General features: G+C 45.1%; 1 protein-coding gene across 2 annotated transcripts; it reads left to right on the top strand.

The window, feature by feature from the left end:
* Window positions 1–3,766: 3,766 nt before the first annotated feature.
* Window positions 3,767–10,683, top strand: SGK1 (serum/glucocorticoid regulated kinase 1). Of its 2 annotated transcripts, none has more exons than XM_084284939.1 (12): window positions 3,767–4,022; window positions 5,438–5,513; window positions 5,951–6,026; window positions 6,480–6,584; window positions 7,033–7,116; window positions 7,224–7,355; window positions 7,636–7,748; window positions 7,898–8,021; window positions 8,321–8,416; window positions 8,534–8,689; window positions 8,800–8,889; window positions 9,450–10,683. In XM_084284939.1, exons 1-12 carry the CDS (start codon window positions 3,989–3,991, stop codon window positions 9,615–9,617), a joined length of 1,254 nt encoding a protein of 417 aa, XP_084141065.1. In that variant the 5' UTR covers window positions 3,767–3,988; the 3' UTR covers window positions 9,618–10,683. The 2 variants fall into 2 exon arrangements, with proteins under 2 accessions (XP_084141065.1, XP_084141064.1); XM_084284938.1 differs by lacking the exon at window positions 3,767–4,022 and adding an exon at window positions 5,143–5,302.
* The last annotated feature ends 5,383 nt before the right edge of the window (window positions 10,684–16,066 follow it).

Raw genomic sequence — 16,066 nt, 5'->3', positions numbered from 1 at the left:
TCCAATTCACCTCAGGGAATTTGCTGTTTTGAGTTAGCAGCCAACTGAACCTCTCTCTAGTAAAAAATCCTCAATTTGACAAATTTGCTCACTATTTATGGCATTTAGTACCTTAACTCAAGGTTGCTGCAGGGCTTACAGGCTTAAAGAGATCTTCCTTTTAAGATAATGAACTACAATGATGATGGGGGCTTTGTAAATACATAAAAGGCACTGCGATATCATGGTAGGAAACACCTTGTGGAACACTAGATGAAGCGATAGGGGAAAGACAGGTGATCTGATTGCTAGGTTAGATCAGTTATCATTTGTATTAGCACATATATTTAAGCAAGAGGTATAAGGAAAGTTGTTCAAGTGGTACTCTCAACAGAAAATGCCTAAATCCATCTCTGCTATTATCCTTCAACAGCTAAAGTTTTCAAGGGAAGTCTGAGTGCTAGAGTCAGCAGACAGTGCTTGTTACACTCTTCCTTCTGGAGCACATACCCACTGCTCACATTAGGCTGCCTTGTGGCCGAAGGAGAGCAGCAGAGAGACTTTACAGTATGATGAAGAATCATCTTTCTCACGAGCCCTTTTTATCATCTTGGCATCTGATGTTTTCACCTCATTTACCATACTAGCATTATTCAATTCTGGTAAGACCAAACTCTACTCAGTCACAGCGCATTATTTTAAGTTCATAACAACAATAATGAATTCAAGTATCTGTCATCTAACCTGTTTTTATGAGGACCCTAAACTAGAGAGGCTGTTCATTAATGCAAGGATTTATATTTTTTTTTTTTGATGGGGTGCACACTCAGAGCAAGACATGCAAATGCAGCATCATTTGCTCATAAAGTTGCAGGGACGACTACGTTTGACTCAAGTCAGTGTGCTGGAGTTAAAATGGAAGTTAGAGCCATCACTTATCAGCTCTTTTAACTAGAGGTCAGTGCATCTAAAGGATGCTGTAATTTTCCACTGCTTTCTACAAGGACAGGAATTACTTTTTTTTTTTTTTTTTTCTCAGTACAGCCCTGCATCACTCTGTGATCCTGTGAGCGTAATCCCTTGGCACTAAAGCCTCTTATTGACGATGCAGTAAACCTGCTCTGTACACACCAGAAAAGTAAAATAAAAGATGTTCCAAATTTGTGTTTGGCAAAATATGAGACTGAAATCAATTAGATGTTTCCAGATCAATAGGGGTTTCAGTCAATACCCTTCTGTCAGAACAACGTCTAGCAGACCTGTTGACAGCACTCGAAATCTCCTGATTTAAAATCTCTATTTGGGTTGTTATTAAAGCTGTTATTCAGTCCTTATCTGTTTGCTGCTACTTGTAGAGACTGTTTGTGGGGACGGCCTGAAGGTCTTGACTGAAAGTTTTGGCTGTCACACACGAAACTTAATTACAAGGTCAGAGGCAAGAATTTGTTTGTTGGGGATTTAGGGGAGGAAAAAAAAAGCTTTTGAGATTTCGCTTCAGAGCAATCTCCTTTTGCATTTGGGGGCAGTGTCACTGTTGCAGTCCAAGGCTTGAATTCCATCTTTGTTTAATTAACCTGAACCCAAATATTGCTGAAAATATTTGCAGAATTTGGGGAAGCTTCCGTCCAGAGTCAGCCAAGCAATTCTAGGAACAGTTCAACCTGCCACATCCTAACATCTATATTCAGCAAGATAAGTAAGCAGGAATTCTTTCCTTTAGCACTGAATTCATTGCCAAAATGAAGTTCAGAAGCTATCTGAGAATCTAATTCCTCAAGGATGGAGGCACTGAAGGACATGCGTAAATCTTGCCCCGCAGCGGACAATGAGTACCAGTACAATGAGAATCAGAGGAAGAGAGCTCACAAATTATGATTACCATGCGGGCTGTGGGAGCCTTTGACCTTCCTGAAGGGCAAGAGGGGAAAGTTTCTGTGCACCCAGCAAGCACTGCTAGGCGGGACTAACAACCGTCCCCTGCAGATGAAGAATCCCCCCAAACAGCAAGCCTTCTTGAGGGAAACAAATTTCCATAGGCCAGCAGCTGCTGAAAGTGCTTCAAACAGCACAGGCCCATGCTGGTGATGTGCCTGTTTGTTGAAGATGAACTGAATCACATCCCTATAGGCTTTACACTGGACACATCCCTATAGTACCCTAAGGTTACTCATACCTGCCTCATACAGGCAAGCCAGCCCACTCTGCCCTTATGCCTGCATTGCCTAAGGGTCTGTCAGTCTGTGTCTTTCTGCATTTCTCACCTCCCCACAGCAGGACCCTGGTCTGAATGCTGGCACGGTGAGGAGGCTGATGAGAGCCTGCTCACCTGGTGCTACTTTTACGTGGAGCCGAGCCATTTGGCAGCGTCACGCTTCATATTACATTACAAAATCCAATCGTCTCTCTCTCTTCTTTTCTTCTTGCCAGCAAGCAGCAGGTCCTGGGGCTTTGTGAGTTGGTTAAATTCTGTGAGCACAGACCCAGCACCATGCCACTCAGACAGGTAATATCAGAACGAATGCCTCAGCCCCGGGTCCATGTAGCTCAGCATACGGGGCTACCAGCACCAGCTAACAGTCCCCTGCCAAGGCTGACAGCAGGAACAGGCAACTGTTCAGTGATTCGCCCCCAAAAAACACTTGGCTTGCGGGCGTTCGTTCGCGGTTCAGGAACATTCTGGGTCAGGCACACTGCCTTTGTACTCCACTGCCCTCAAGTATTCTTTTGTCACTCATTCACCCAGCCATTACCCAACCCACCCACACCTCGGTGTGCGCACATCCTGCAGCGAGCTGTTCCGCAACTGTTCCTACTGCCGCTGTGGAGTCTCCATTTACTTTTGCGTTTTGCATGTCCACCTTTTACTTCATTCATTTTTCTTTGAAAAAGCATAACCTTTTTATTTGAACATTTTAGAAGCTCGGGACAATTTGTCAGAATTGTAATCTCGGGGAGAAACGTAATGGGAGTGAGAAATATTATTGCAGTTATTTTGGCTCTCCTCTTGCCTTTACTTATCAGCGACTATACAAACTCCCGATGCAAACCCTTGCAGTTTGGCGACATCTGCACAATGCCCGACCCTTTTCCAGAACAGCCGGCCCTCGAGTAACGGGATGCCTCTTGGCCACCTTTCCTTTGCTTGAGCTCCGTCTTCCGTTCCAACTGGAGCCGTCACCGTCGGGAAAAGCTTTAAAACGCAATTTTGGGGGGCTTGCTAAGCGCATCCCGGGCTCCTGAGACCCGGCTTTGGGAGCTGACAACCTCCCACCTTACCGAGCCGCCGAGTACCCGCTGCGGAGGCGGACAAGTGCGTGTGTGTAGGGGGGGGGCGAACCGACGGCCGGACAGACGGCCGGACAGACGGCCGGACAGACGGCCGGACAGCGGTGTCCCGAGCCGGGCGGCGGCCGGGGGGGCGCCGCCGGGGCGCTGCCGGCGGAAGGCGCTGGGGGCCGTGCCCGGCCCGGCGCTATCCGGCCGGCGGGGAAGCGCTGCCGGCAGCCGCGGCTCGGCGCCCGGGGGCGGGAGCGGACCCGGGGCCGCCTCCTCCGCCCGCCTTGGCTCGGGGCCCGGCCGGGGAAAGGAGGGGGAGAAGGGGACGGGGAAGGGGACGGGGACGGGGGGGGGGGGCGTCCCGGTGCGCGGCGGCTCGCAGCGGGTGCGGGCAGCGCCTCCTGGCGCCGCCGGGGGGCCGGGGCGGGTGTCGGAGGGCAGGGCAGGGCCGGCCCCCCCGCGGCGGGGTGTGCGCGGCTGCCGCTGATGACAGTAATTTTGAGGGCGATGTTGCAACGGGGCAGAGTGTGCGGGGCGGCCCGTGCCCGCGTTTATAACGCTCCCGGAGCGCCCTCGGCACCGCGATCCTAAGCGGGGCAGCGGCAGCGGCGCCCGGCCCCTCCGCCCCCCCACCCCTTACCCCCCGCCGCCTCCCCCTGCCCCCGGGCCGGGCACTTGGCCGGCCTCAGCCCGCCCCCGGCTGCTGAGCGCAGAGCACGGCCCCGCGGCGGAGATGAGGGGCAAGGAGGAGAAGTCGTCGCTCAAAGGTGATGACGGGGGGCACCGGGGGACACGGGGGGGGGGGGGGAGCACCGAGCGGGGGGGAGGAGGGGGCGTGAGGGGCGCCGCGACCCGCGGCAGGTTGTGCGGGGCACCGGGGGCTGTGGCAGAGCCTGGGGTTTCTTTTTCTTTTCGCCTTTCTTTTCTCTTTTTTTTCTCTTTAATTTCTGCCTCCGCTGCTAGCGGCAGTTTTGGCGACAGGCGCGAGGAAAGCGACAAGTGGGAGCAGGCAGAGCCCCAGCAGCCGCTCCCCTCGCCCCTGCCCTCCCCGGCGCCACTGCGCCCGCACTGGGGCGCCAGGGATCCCCCCCGCCCCTCATCTCCCGGCGGGACCCCGACCCCTTTCCCTCCTTCTTCCCTCGGTGTAAGGCGCTTTTGGAGAGCTGTGCCCACCTCGCTGGGTGCCCCTGCTGCTGTCACCCCCCGAGGTGCGGCCAGCTGCCAAGGGATGCCGCCCAGCGGCCGGCTGGTGTTGGGCACGGGGGGGGCACGGCAGCGGTGCCCCACGCACTGTGATCCCGAGTGGTCGTGGATAGGGAAAGCAAAAGGGAAAGCAATTCCTCTCCCCCCCCCTTTTCTTTTTTTTTTTTTTTTTTTTCTCCTTTTTTTTTTTTTTATTTTCTCCTTTTTTTTTTGACGTTTGCACTGGTGCACTTGTCATCTCCCCACCACTTCCAGCAGCAGACCTCTCAGCCCTTTCCTCCCCCCGCCTCCAAGTTCAGGGAACCGGGACTTATTTATTTATTTTCCCTTACGTTTTCCCCTTTTTTGGCATTAAAAAAAAAAAGGAAAAAAAAAATTTTTTTTTTTTGGTTCGCTTTTGTGCTTTTGTTTGTTTTCCTTTTCCCTTTCGGTAACGGCCCGGCCGGGATCAGGGCAGCGCACAGAAGGGACATTTGTTTGTTTTAATGCAAACCGGGCAGGAAATCTTGTTCTCCGGAGCGGGGAGCAAGGAGGGGGGGAAAATCAGTCTCCCGGGGCCGGCAGCGGGGCGGCGCCGTTCATCCCCCCCCCCCGACGGCCCCGGAGGCGGCCGCCGGGGGGGGGACGATCGGCGCCGCCCCTCTCCGGTCCCGCCCCGCTCCGCCGCCACTTAAGCGCTGTCGGGGGCCGCTCCGGGGCAGTGCGGTGCTGGTCGCAGTCGGCTCCTTGTCCCGGCATCTTTTTTCCCCTTCCAATCCCAGCGCAATGACAGTGAAGGCAGCCGAGGCGTCGGGTCCCACCTTGACCTACGCCAAGATGAGGGGCATGGTGGCCATCCTCATCGGTGAGGCGGGCAGCGGGGATGCTGCTGGGTGGTGTGCTTTTTTTTTTTTTTTTTTAACAAGACAGGCAGATGGCTTCGCGATTTTTTTTTATATATTTTTAAAATTTTTAACACTCCTGTCCTTTTATTTTATAGCTTTCATGAAGCAGAGAAGAATGGGGCTGAATGACTTCATTCAGAAGATAGCCACCAACTCCTATGCATGCAAACAGTAAGTATCAGACACTTCGGCCGGGTTTCAGTAATAAATACCATTACGTTTTATGAGACCGAGGGAAAAAAATTGTTTACTCTAATGCCTCTGGCATGACTGTTACTGAAGAGTTAATTGCTCTTCTTGAGGTATTATTACTCACCTTGCACCAGTTCTTCATGAGCTGGGTTTGGGCGAGATGAGTCGGATGGGATTTCTAGAGCCCTGTCCCTATTTTGATTTGTACTTATGGCACAAAGACGTTTCTTTTTATGGATGATTTTACTTTCTCTAGATGGATTTTATTTCTCAAGCCGAATAGGTTGTTTCAGTTGCTTTCTTTAACAGTCTAAGCCAAAACTGAACTCTCGCCAGCGCGGTACTTGCTTGCCCTCTGGCGGAAAAATCTGCCTGACACTTACGGTGACTGATTATGCATGCTTTTCTCCTTACAGCCCTGAAGTTCAGTCTATTCTGAAAATCTCCCAGCCTCAAGAGCCTGAACTTATGAACGCTAATCCTTCTCCTCCGGTAAGCAGATTTAATGCTCTGTGAAGCATTTTTAGAACATCAACTGAGCTGGTAATAGAAGCGTAGCAAAATTAGCATCACGAGTGTAACTTCAGTTTATAGCACTGATGTAGCTGGGAAAAAGAGTAATTAAGTTAGACTGAAACATTTTCCTAAAGTGGAGAAGAAGATTTTAAAAATAAAGCTTATTAGTTGGAACTTCACTGTGGAATGTAGCTAAGACCTCAAAGAATTCTTAAGTAAACCACTGCTGTTACACTTCTATTGCGTAGTACCAAATAGTTTAACTTAATGGCAGATGTCTAGATTCCTTTCCTTTTAGTGATAAGGAGAGGGCTGATCCTTTCTTTTGTGATCACTTTATCTATACTTTAAAAAAAAGAGAAGCACTGTTGAGCCTCTCACCACCAAGCTGTTTTAATAAATGTGGTTTCTATGTGTTTATTTTTCTAGCCCAGTCCTTCGCAGCAGATCAATCTTGGTCCGTCATCCAACCCACATGCCAAACCGTCAGACTTCCATTTCTTAAAAGTGATTGGAAAAGGCAGTTTTGGGAAGGTAAGCTCAACTTCTTTTTACTGTAATTGATTATTCTTCAGCTCTTTTATGTAATGTCTGAGGGTTGTGCCTATACCGGCTTTGGGGAAAGGTGGTCATTTAAAACAGACCCGGTCATGTGCTGCTGCCCTGTGCCTGGCCCACTGCTGAGCTGTGGGAAGCAGGAGTGGGGTGCTGCATTTAAAAGTCACAGAAGAGCAAGGGAGTGAGGAGGCAGGAGTGCTTTAGCTTGGGGGAATTACTCTTGGAAAGAACGCTAGCTGTAAAAGCTGGATTTGTTTATCTGTGGGAGTGGTGATAGCTTTAGGCATTGCCAGCAAAGAGCTTGCAAGGTGAACTGGAGGAGTGTAGGAGTGCTCAGCATTTATCAGAAAGCGTTGTTTCTCATTGCTTGCAATTTGTTCTGTATTTCAGTATTGCTCAGTTCTGGGAATTTGTTCTGTTTCAGGTTCTCCTTGCACGGCATAAGGCAGAAGAGCAGTTTTACGCTGTCAAAGTCCTGCAGAAAAAAGCAATCCTGAAAAAGAAGGAGGTAAGCTGCTTCTTAGTGATGCTGTTGTGATGTCAGTCGAATACATTTTTACTGCTATTGCTCAGCAAATCCTGTTGCTAAACATTGATGGTTTCTCATGTTTTCAGGAAAAGCACATTATGTCAGAACGCAATGTCCTGCTGAAAAATGTGAAACACCCCTTCCTAGTCGGACTTCACTTCTCCTTCCAAACTGCAGACAAATTGTATTTTGTCCTAGACTACATCAATGGTGGAGAGGTAAGCAGCAAGAAAATTAAATACCGTTTCCTATCATGTGACAGTGGTAGGGTAGGCTTTTACCCCTTCCTTTTAAATAAAAGAGTTCCAGGGGGAAAAGCCATGAGGGAAAAGTTACTAGAGTTAATGCTTCCAGCCTGCCAAGTTTTGAACTACCAAAGGATCGTTAGGCCATTTCCTGCCATTGTTCTCCCTAGCTATATATGTTGAGTCTAATTAAGTGCATTGTTAACAGGCTTTGGCGCCGTTTACAGAACTTTGTTCTTTCTGTCTCCTGCAGTTGTTCTACCATCTCCAGAGGGAGCGTTGCTTCCTGGAACCAAGAGCCCGATTTTATGCTGCTGAAATTGCCAGTGCGTTGGGCTACCTGCACTCCCTGAACATAGTTTATCGGTAAGCAGCATTGTTCTGCTTGTTAGACTAAAAAGAATACAGGTCCTGTGTTTAATAAGCATTAAAAAGTTTACCTCAGTATTAGCTCAAAATAGCTAAACAGTCTTCTTGCTCTAATGAGTGCTTTTGTTCTTTCATCTTTCCTACAGTGACTTGAAGCCAGAGAATATTCTGCTTGATTCTCAAGGGCACATTGTCTTGACCGACTTCGGACTCTGCAAAGAAAACATAGAGCACAACGGCACAACCTCCACCTTCTGCGGCACACCTGAGGTACGTCCAGTCCTCAGCCTGCAGTAGGAACTGACACTTCTTGTGCATTTTTACAGTGGGTTAGACAAGTGGGAGGCAGTATGGGTCTTGTAATATCAGGCTGTGGCGAGGACATGGGGGACACAGCTTGTTGATTAGGGAGAGAACGGCTTTTAAGCTGTCTCCCTGTTTATAAAGTACTTGCATCTTTCCAGTAGCTTAGATGTTGCTGGGATTCAGTAAGCTGCTTTCACTCAACAGCAAGGGGGTTTCTTAACTGCAAGGATCGCTTTGGCTAACAAGGCTCTTTTCTTCCACAGTATCTTGCTCCTGAAGTTCTGCACAAGCAGCCCTATGACAGGACTGTGGACTGGTGGTGCCTTGGAGCAGTCTTGTATGAGATGCTTTATGGCCTGGTAAGTCCTTGGTGTCAGATCAAACGAGCTTGCTCTTGAGCTTTCCCTGTGCTCTCAGCACAGACTCGCATGTTGTCAGCCTCATTAACTTTGATCTCTCCATTGCTGTTTCCACAGCCGCCCTTCTACAGCAGGAACACAGCAGAAATGTATGATAACATCTTGAACAAACCCTTGCAGCTGAAGCCAAATATTACCAACTCTGCTAGACATCTCCTGGAAGGCCTTCTGCAGAAGGATAGGACAAAGAGGCTTGGCGCCAAGGAGGACTTCGTAAGTGCCAAGTGGCCAGTTCTTCCCTGTGTGCAGCACAGGAAGATGACTAGGTCATATTACTTACATTAGCTGGGGTCTGAATTAATCTATTTTTCTCTCCCTAACAGATGGAGATTAAGAGTCACATCTTCTTCTCCCCAATTAACTGGGATGATCTCATTAATAAGAAGATTACTCCCCCTTTTAACCCAAATGTGGTACGTATCACTTCTAATTATAGAATGTATAAAGTGTCTTTGCTTCCTACATGTCTATGTGGGGCGCCCAGAAGCCAGAGGGAACTAATCAGGTAGCTGTGTTTGGGAAACACAGCTTTTCCTTTCCTTGTGGCTGTCTAGACAAGGTTAAAAATAAGCTGTAGCTGACTTTTTGCTGATGGACAGTCTAAATTTAGCTGGCTTTTTTTTTTTTTTTTTTTTTTTTTTTTTTGGCCTCTGACAAATGATTCATTTGCATGGCTATTTAAAAATAATCCCCCTTATCCCCATGTTACTAAAGGGTAAGGTAAGGTGCAGAAAGGAAGTAGCTTCACAAGCACAGAGTAACATTTGGTTTGTCAGATATTAGCATCTAAGAATAGGGTTGTGGTAGTTCTTCTACTGTCTGAGCACTTCTCCAGCTCAGTTTAATAACTTGTCCAGAGATGGTAGTCTCAGATTGAGGGTGCTTGTCCCATTCTGAATTGAACTGTGCACTTAGAGAAAATAGAAAGACTTGTTCTAAATGTTGTGCCTTTCCATTTCTCTCTTTTCAACAGAGTGGCCCCAGTGACCTGCGGCACTTCGATCCTGAGTTTACAGATGAGCCAGTCCCCAACTCCATCGGCCAGTCTCCAGACAGCATCCTCATCACCGCCAGTGTCAAAGAAGCTGCTGAGGCTTTTTTGGGCTTCTCGTATGCCCCACCTGTGGATTCTTTCTTATGAACATTTTTCTTTCTTTCCCTTTTTAATAATAATAATTATTATTTTTGGTTTTGTTTGGCCTGCTGGTGGAATTGCCAGTTGACCGGTCATCTTGAAACAGAATTTGCACATTTCCACCATGGCAGCTTTGCAGCCTTAATTTCAACTACACTGTTCGCTGGAAGCTTTTTTGAAGAGCACATCACTCTCTGAATGAGCGTTACAGGCTTTTCATTTCCATTCGTTCTTCCCCCAAAGTGGTGCTGTCTCCTTGGGAAAGAAAAATAAAAGTGACTGCTGCCATAGGCTGCTACAGCAGACTGTAGGAATAAGAACAAGCAGTTTTGAAATCATGCTCTGAAAAGCCTTGCCTGAAGATCTATCCGCACGTGATGAGGATTTTATGAAATGTGCCTTTTTCTGATGAGATCTTGTTAGCTCCAAAGCTTTCCCTGTTGCAGAGTGTGTTTCTTAGTTCATTTATGTGGGTTTACTATGTGAACAAATGGTATGCGTGTGGTCTGCGTACTACAGATGGACTTAGTGTAAAGCATCAATGTGACACTTGCAGGATACCACAATGTGGGGCATTGTTTGTTTCTTCCATATTTGGAAGATAAATTAAGTGTAATTTTGAAATTTTTTTTGTAAATCTATACAGTCAACTAAAATTATTGAAATGGGCTCACAATTACTTGTATCCAAATGCTTGAAGAAAGCATTGCTGCTATGAAAAGATTTCTATTTTTAGAAAGGGTTTTTATGGACCAAAATGCCCCAGCTGCAGTCAGTCAAAGCTGTTGGTTTCTTTTTTTCTTTTTCCTTTTTTTTTTTCCTTTCTTTTTGTTTAAAAGATGTCATCTGTAAAATGGGCATTATTTATGGTTTTGGGGGTTTTTCATTCCTAATTGTATGTATTGTAAAAAAGATCTGTACATTTAGTTGTAACTCTAGATGTATATTTAAACTTACAGACTTACTTGTAATGTATACTATCATTGTAATGTAATATAATTAACATGGTTATATGTATCATATTTTTTTGTGACCAAACCCATTGGTTTGCAGTAAAATCTTGAAAAATACATCCATGAAGTCTCATTTCTCTTTTAAAACAAAGGTTTTATCCCTAAAAAAAAAAAATAAAAATAAAAAAAAAATCAGCTGCCAATTAGCAAGGATACCTGTATAACTTTGCTTAGGTGTGTGATGATTATTTTGTCAAGCTGCACATATACATGCTGTTTGCCAAAATACTTGGTCTTCTAAATGTGGGTGGGTATACATCAGTTTGGGCTCCCTTGTGTGGGAGCATCATAGGTCCTCAAGGACTTTATCTACCTCTAGCAAAGTGATGGTACTGCTCCCTGATGTAGACAAAGCTTAACTACACTTAAAGAATTAACTCATTAGGACAGTTGTATAACAAAGACTTGAGCTATTTTACTACTATGCTGCAGACATGCTAAAAGTAGGTTTTTCTAAGGCTAGTGGAAGCTCCCTATTTGGGCATCTGTCTGGGAGCATTGAACATTGCTGCTATAATGTGTACAATGCACCCTGAAATCTGCCCTCCTACCCTATAGCAAGAGGGCAGATTTCACCAACTCATTAAATGCTTACTTGGATGGGGTATGCATTTTGTGAAAAAATGAGCTGTTAAATACAGGTTTTTATTACTGACTACAGCTGGGTGGATTGCAAGAGGTAGTTGCTGTCTTGTTTCAGTCAAGAATTAAGCTTCTGGGGTGATCCCATTCAATTTCTTTTTCTGCATGGTGATGGATGGCTTCCTTCTATTAGGGACTGCGTGCCTGCACCTTATTTACAGCTCCCATTGTCCGCTGGTTATTGCAGTTGGTGGTCTTAGCAATTTGGAGAATCAAAATGAGCAGTTGCTCAGAATAACCTGGACAGAGTCTGCTGTAGCTCATGTCACTGCAATAATGGAAGTGTAAGCAAAGCTCTCATAGGGATGGTATTTCTGTTCATTATGTTTCTGAGATAAAAACATGCAGTAATTTTCCATCTTTTATTATCTGCTGGATGAAGGAACAACAACAACAAAAAAGTGTTTTCACCTATAAATCGTGTCTCTGGGAAACTACTCTCACAGCTGAAAATGCTAAGTTATAGCAGCCAAGAAACCCGTCTCCTTTCAGATCATGTTAGGATATGAAAGAAATGTAGCTGCCTCCCCCTCAGACTTCAGCAACCTTCAAATTCATAAGTTCAGTAACTCTTTGAATAGCATGCTGACAGGCCTTGCAAAGTTTTCCACTGCTATAATGTGCCTGAAACATCTTTTGTGTTGATGCCTTCTGGGACAGAGGTGTTAAAATATAAAGTACTAATTTGCTTCTATAGAAAATGAAACTGCACTTGCTACGCCACACAGTTTTGTGATATGCATTATCTTTGCCTTACATTTCCCACTCATTAGCAAGGTGCTGCATGTAGATATGCAAACAGAAAAGTGCAGCCTTAACGTAACAAAATGTTAAATGCTTTCTACCAATTTTAATAAAAAAACACTGGAGGTATTAATAATGAAGAAATGTGGAACTTCAGTGACTCAGAGCTGTACCATGAGTGCATTTTGTCTTTGCCAAGTACATAGTAAAATTTTAATGGGTTACTTTTAAAAAAACAATCAGTCTGATTGTAATTTTAACTGTTTTGCTGTGCATAGGCTCATTATGTTGCTGCTGCTTTGTGCAAAAGTCTGCAACTGTTAGCAATGCATATTCAACACAACGCCTCCATTTTCAGTGTAGCAAAGGTGAATAATTTGCCTGTGTTTTTATATGCCTGGTGTTAACATACTACAGGCATGCCTAAAGGGAGACAGTCTGTGGTAGTCAGCTGTGCTATAACTGCCACTGGCTTGGGTAGCTTTAGGTAGCAGAACAGTTGACCCAATGAGCCTTAAATCAAACATTATATTGTATCCTGTCCAGTAAGTGCCATAGGGCCCTCTTACATTCCTTGGACGGAGTGTATTGATGGTACATACAAACATACACAAATTCAGACATTTCACATAGTTCATTCTGTATCACTTATCTTTATGCACCATAAGTCACATATCACTTCATGAACCTTAGGAAGTTAATTGAAGCTTCCTGGTGATTATGGTATACTTCTTATGCTCCATGTATAATCAAGAAAGTGTCAGGTACTTTCTGGAGGGTGGTGTCTACCTTAAGAGAGTCAGGCAGGAAATGCCTTTTTCTCCTCCAAAAGGTTTTCACAATGTAGTCTATGACCATCTTCCATACACTTCTCATAAAGAGTCTGCAGAAAAACAAGAATCTTCTAATGCTTTGCAAGTAGAGTGAAAAATTTCTACTGGCAGATACCAGAAAAAAAAAAATAATAAATAAATAATAAAAAAAAGAGGGGACATGGCTCAGAAAAGAGCTTTGTGTGGTGGGTCTAATTAGGCATCTTACCTAGGGTACCTAAAATGAGGTGAGATGAATCCTGGCCCATCTTCACTCTTCTATGAAGTGAAATAAAATATTTAACATTACTCTCCTATTTTACTGTAGCTCTACAGATGTTCATGTGATACCATATGGCTATAGTCGTCCCTGGTAGATCTAGCAAAATGGCTTATAGTAATGATGGTTTCTGATACCTCCCACATTCACTGTTTCTGATGTCAAGACCAACATATAAAAACTGAGATAAAATTTTCCATGCTGGCTGGAACTGCCTCTGGAAAGTTTCTGTAAAAATGCTTCCAAAACTGCTTTCCAAAAATGAGAGTAAACAAAGAAAAAAAAAAAAAGTGTGTCCTTTGAAAAAGAAAACTTTAAACAGATAGTGCAGATACGTGCTGCATTTATTTTTTGAATCAGAGACAATCTGGCCAGCAGATTGCTTTATTGTCAGGTAAGGCATGAGATGAAAGTTTTCTTTGGGAGACTGAAGTTCATCAGTTTTTTCTGTAAAGGTATGGGTACTGCAATAATGTTGTATAACTGCTACACATTTCCATTTGGTCACCTGCAGTCATGACATAAATTTTACAACCTTCAGTGTTTGGGAGCCCTGAAGACCTCAGGGGTCTATTGTTTATTCAGGAGTTTCCTCCTACTCCCATGTGAATAATAATAAAAAAAGATAAAAAATAAAAAAATAAAATAAAATAAATAAAGGTGTAGTCATGGGGGAAAGGGGACCTCTGTGCTTCCCTACAGATTTAGTATAGCATAAAGCGCCCGACTGTGAGCTCGCCTGGTGCTGTGCTGCCAATCTGATATCAGGACCATAGTCAGGGCTGAAGGCAGTCAATGTCCATGTCCTTGCGGTCCCTGGTCTTTGTACATGGTACCACTGACTGATAGCGGCGGCGGTGGCACTTTCCTGTGTGGCTTGCCTGGACCTGGCTGGGAAATCCCTTGAACCTTTTTCACCACTTGTGCCAGTATTTGGTTATGTGAGATCCTCCCACAGCTGAAGGCCCCCCCTTCAGCCACGCTGCCCAGCTGGAGCCCTCTGCTCCCCGGCTTTACCCCCTTTCGGGTCCCATGGCAGCAGGTGTCCTGGCTCTCAAAGTCCACCTGGACCAAGAGTGACACCGTGTGGTCATGGCCGTGCAGCGCTCCCGAGGAGAAGGAAGCCTGAGCGACCATGAACACTCAATAGCAAAAGGGGCCTGTAGCTTCTGGAGATAGGAAGTGGTGTCCTTCTACACCTGGGTTATCAATTGCTTTATCCTACTGTTAAGTAAGGCACAGGAGTGATCTCATAACTCCCGTTCCTGTTCCTCACAGGCTTCGCCTCCTGGTGACAGGTTGCTTTCTTTCTCCAAGCTATATAGGCCTCAGCCAGCCTCAACAAACTCTTCATTTGGTCAGGTGCAGTCTCCTCTGCAAGATCCCTCTCTCTGGATCCACCAGCTTTTGAGATGCATCCCGCTGACACAAGAGTTTCCTCCATTTCATTAAACACAAGAGTTCCCTACATTTTAGTGTTTTGGTGCACAGACTGCCAACTGCTTACAAAGCCAGTGTTCAGTCCTTCCCTGTCCTCTAGTGTATAGGCCTAAGCTGCAATGGGCAAGAGCAACATGCACCATGCCCATGGGCTCCTTCAGTAGCTCCTGATTTTGGAAGAACAAACAGTAAGAAAATGGGCTACAGCCTGGGCCAATTTGTTCGGTCAGGATCTGTTCACTGAATCAGCTTTCCCCACCATGCTGGAGGATGTGAGGCATGCAGTGGTTTGTGAAAGGTACTTCATTTATGCAGAAAAGATATCCCACACTTCAGGCCATCTCTTATGAATGTAGTATGTGAAGCACACAAATAAGTGGTTTAAAGGATAAGGCTTAAGCCTTCTTAGACTTCATCCCTCTTTTTCAGTAATTGTAAACATCTCTCCCATTCTTTAGAGTCTGTCCTAATGCCTGTTCCCTGGTGGCTTGATACTGAGAATTTCTACACTGGTATTTTTTTAAGTTAGAAAACAAACTTCATTTTGGTATACTGAAGTAGAGATATAGTAGAGAGACCAAACAGGTTCAAAAATATATTGTAAGTCAATTATCATTTTTTTGCTGTTCCCAGGGAAATCGTTTCATTAATTCAGGTAAATGAAAACACCGCTCCGAAGACAGCTGTGCAGCTAGCCTCTCTCCAAATACAAAGCAAATGCCATTCAGTGAAGTTTCCTGCTAAGAACCATGCTGTAGCAATTCAGCTATATATGCTCAATATAGCCTTTATGTGGATTTGAATGAAATTAATAGACGTCATATAACATACTGTAGTTTGTTGACTGAGCTGAGCTGATTGACTGAGCTGATTGACTGAGCTGAGGTACACCAAAATAAGAAATAGAGATGATGTGTGTGTATACAGGGGCCTAGCTTTTCTGAAGGCACAAAATAATGCATTGATTACTTTTAAGTGACAACCACACAACAACCTATAGGCAAGACTTCATTGGATTATGGTAAAGGGGGTCTCAGATGTGACTTTTATTTCCAGATTTGGGTCCAAATTTTCTTAGTGCTCCAGGCCACTTGGCTTCAGGATTGGGATCACACTACATATCCTGGGCTAGATGCCATTCTTAAACTCAAGATCCAGAGGGTGGTGGTGTAGGTACAAGCAATTTGTCCACCAAGGTGGACAAATAAAGTTGTAATTTATTGATGTATTTTCATAGTTTGGTTGTAAAGTTATAATTTACCAAGGTATTTTAAAAATATATGTGTAGACTTGGACAAAACCTTATTAAGAAACATTTCTGTTTGATAAGTAGTTATCCAACTATTATTTTATTCAACCCTGAATACAGAATATTATCTCACTGAGGCATTGAGCCACGCTTCAGTTAACAGTGTATGGCTACATTAATTAAATCATATCACTTTGTGAGTCAGACATGAGCCAGTTGCCCAGTCTCCCTTTATAGAGAGAAACAGGCAACCAGGGAGATCAACTGTTCTCTGG

The sequence above is a fragment of the Netta rufina genome, assembly GCF_964035555.1.
Source record: "Netta rufina genome assembly, chromosome: 3".
Taxonomy (NCBI): domain Eukaryota; kingdom Metazoa; phylum Chordata; class Aves; order Anseriformes; family Anatidae; genus Netta; species Netta rufina.
Note: the sequence above shows the minus strand (reverse complement) of the source record. Positions and strands in the feature narration are given on the sequence as shown.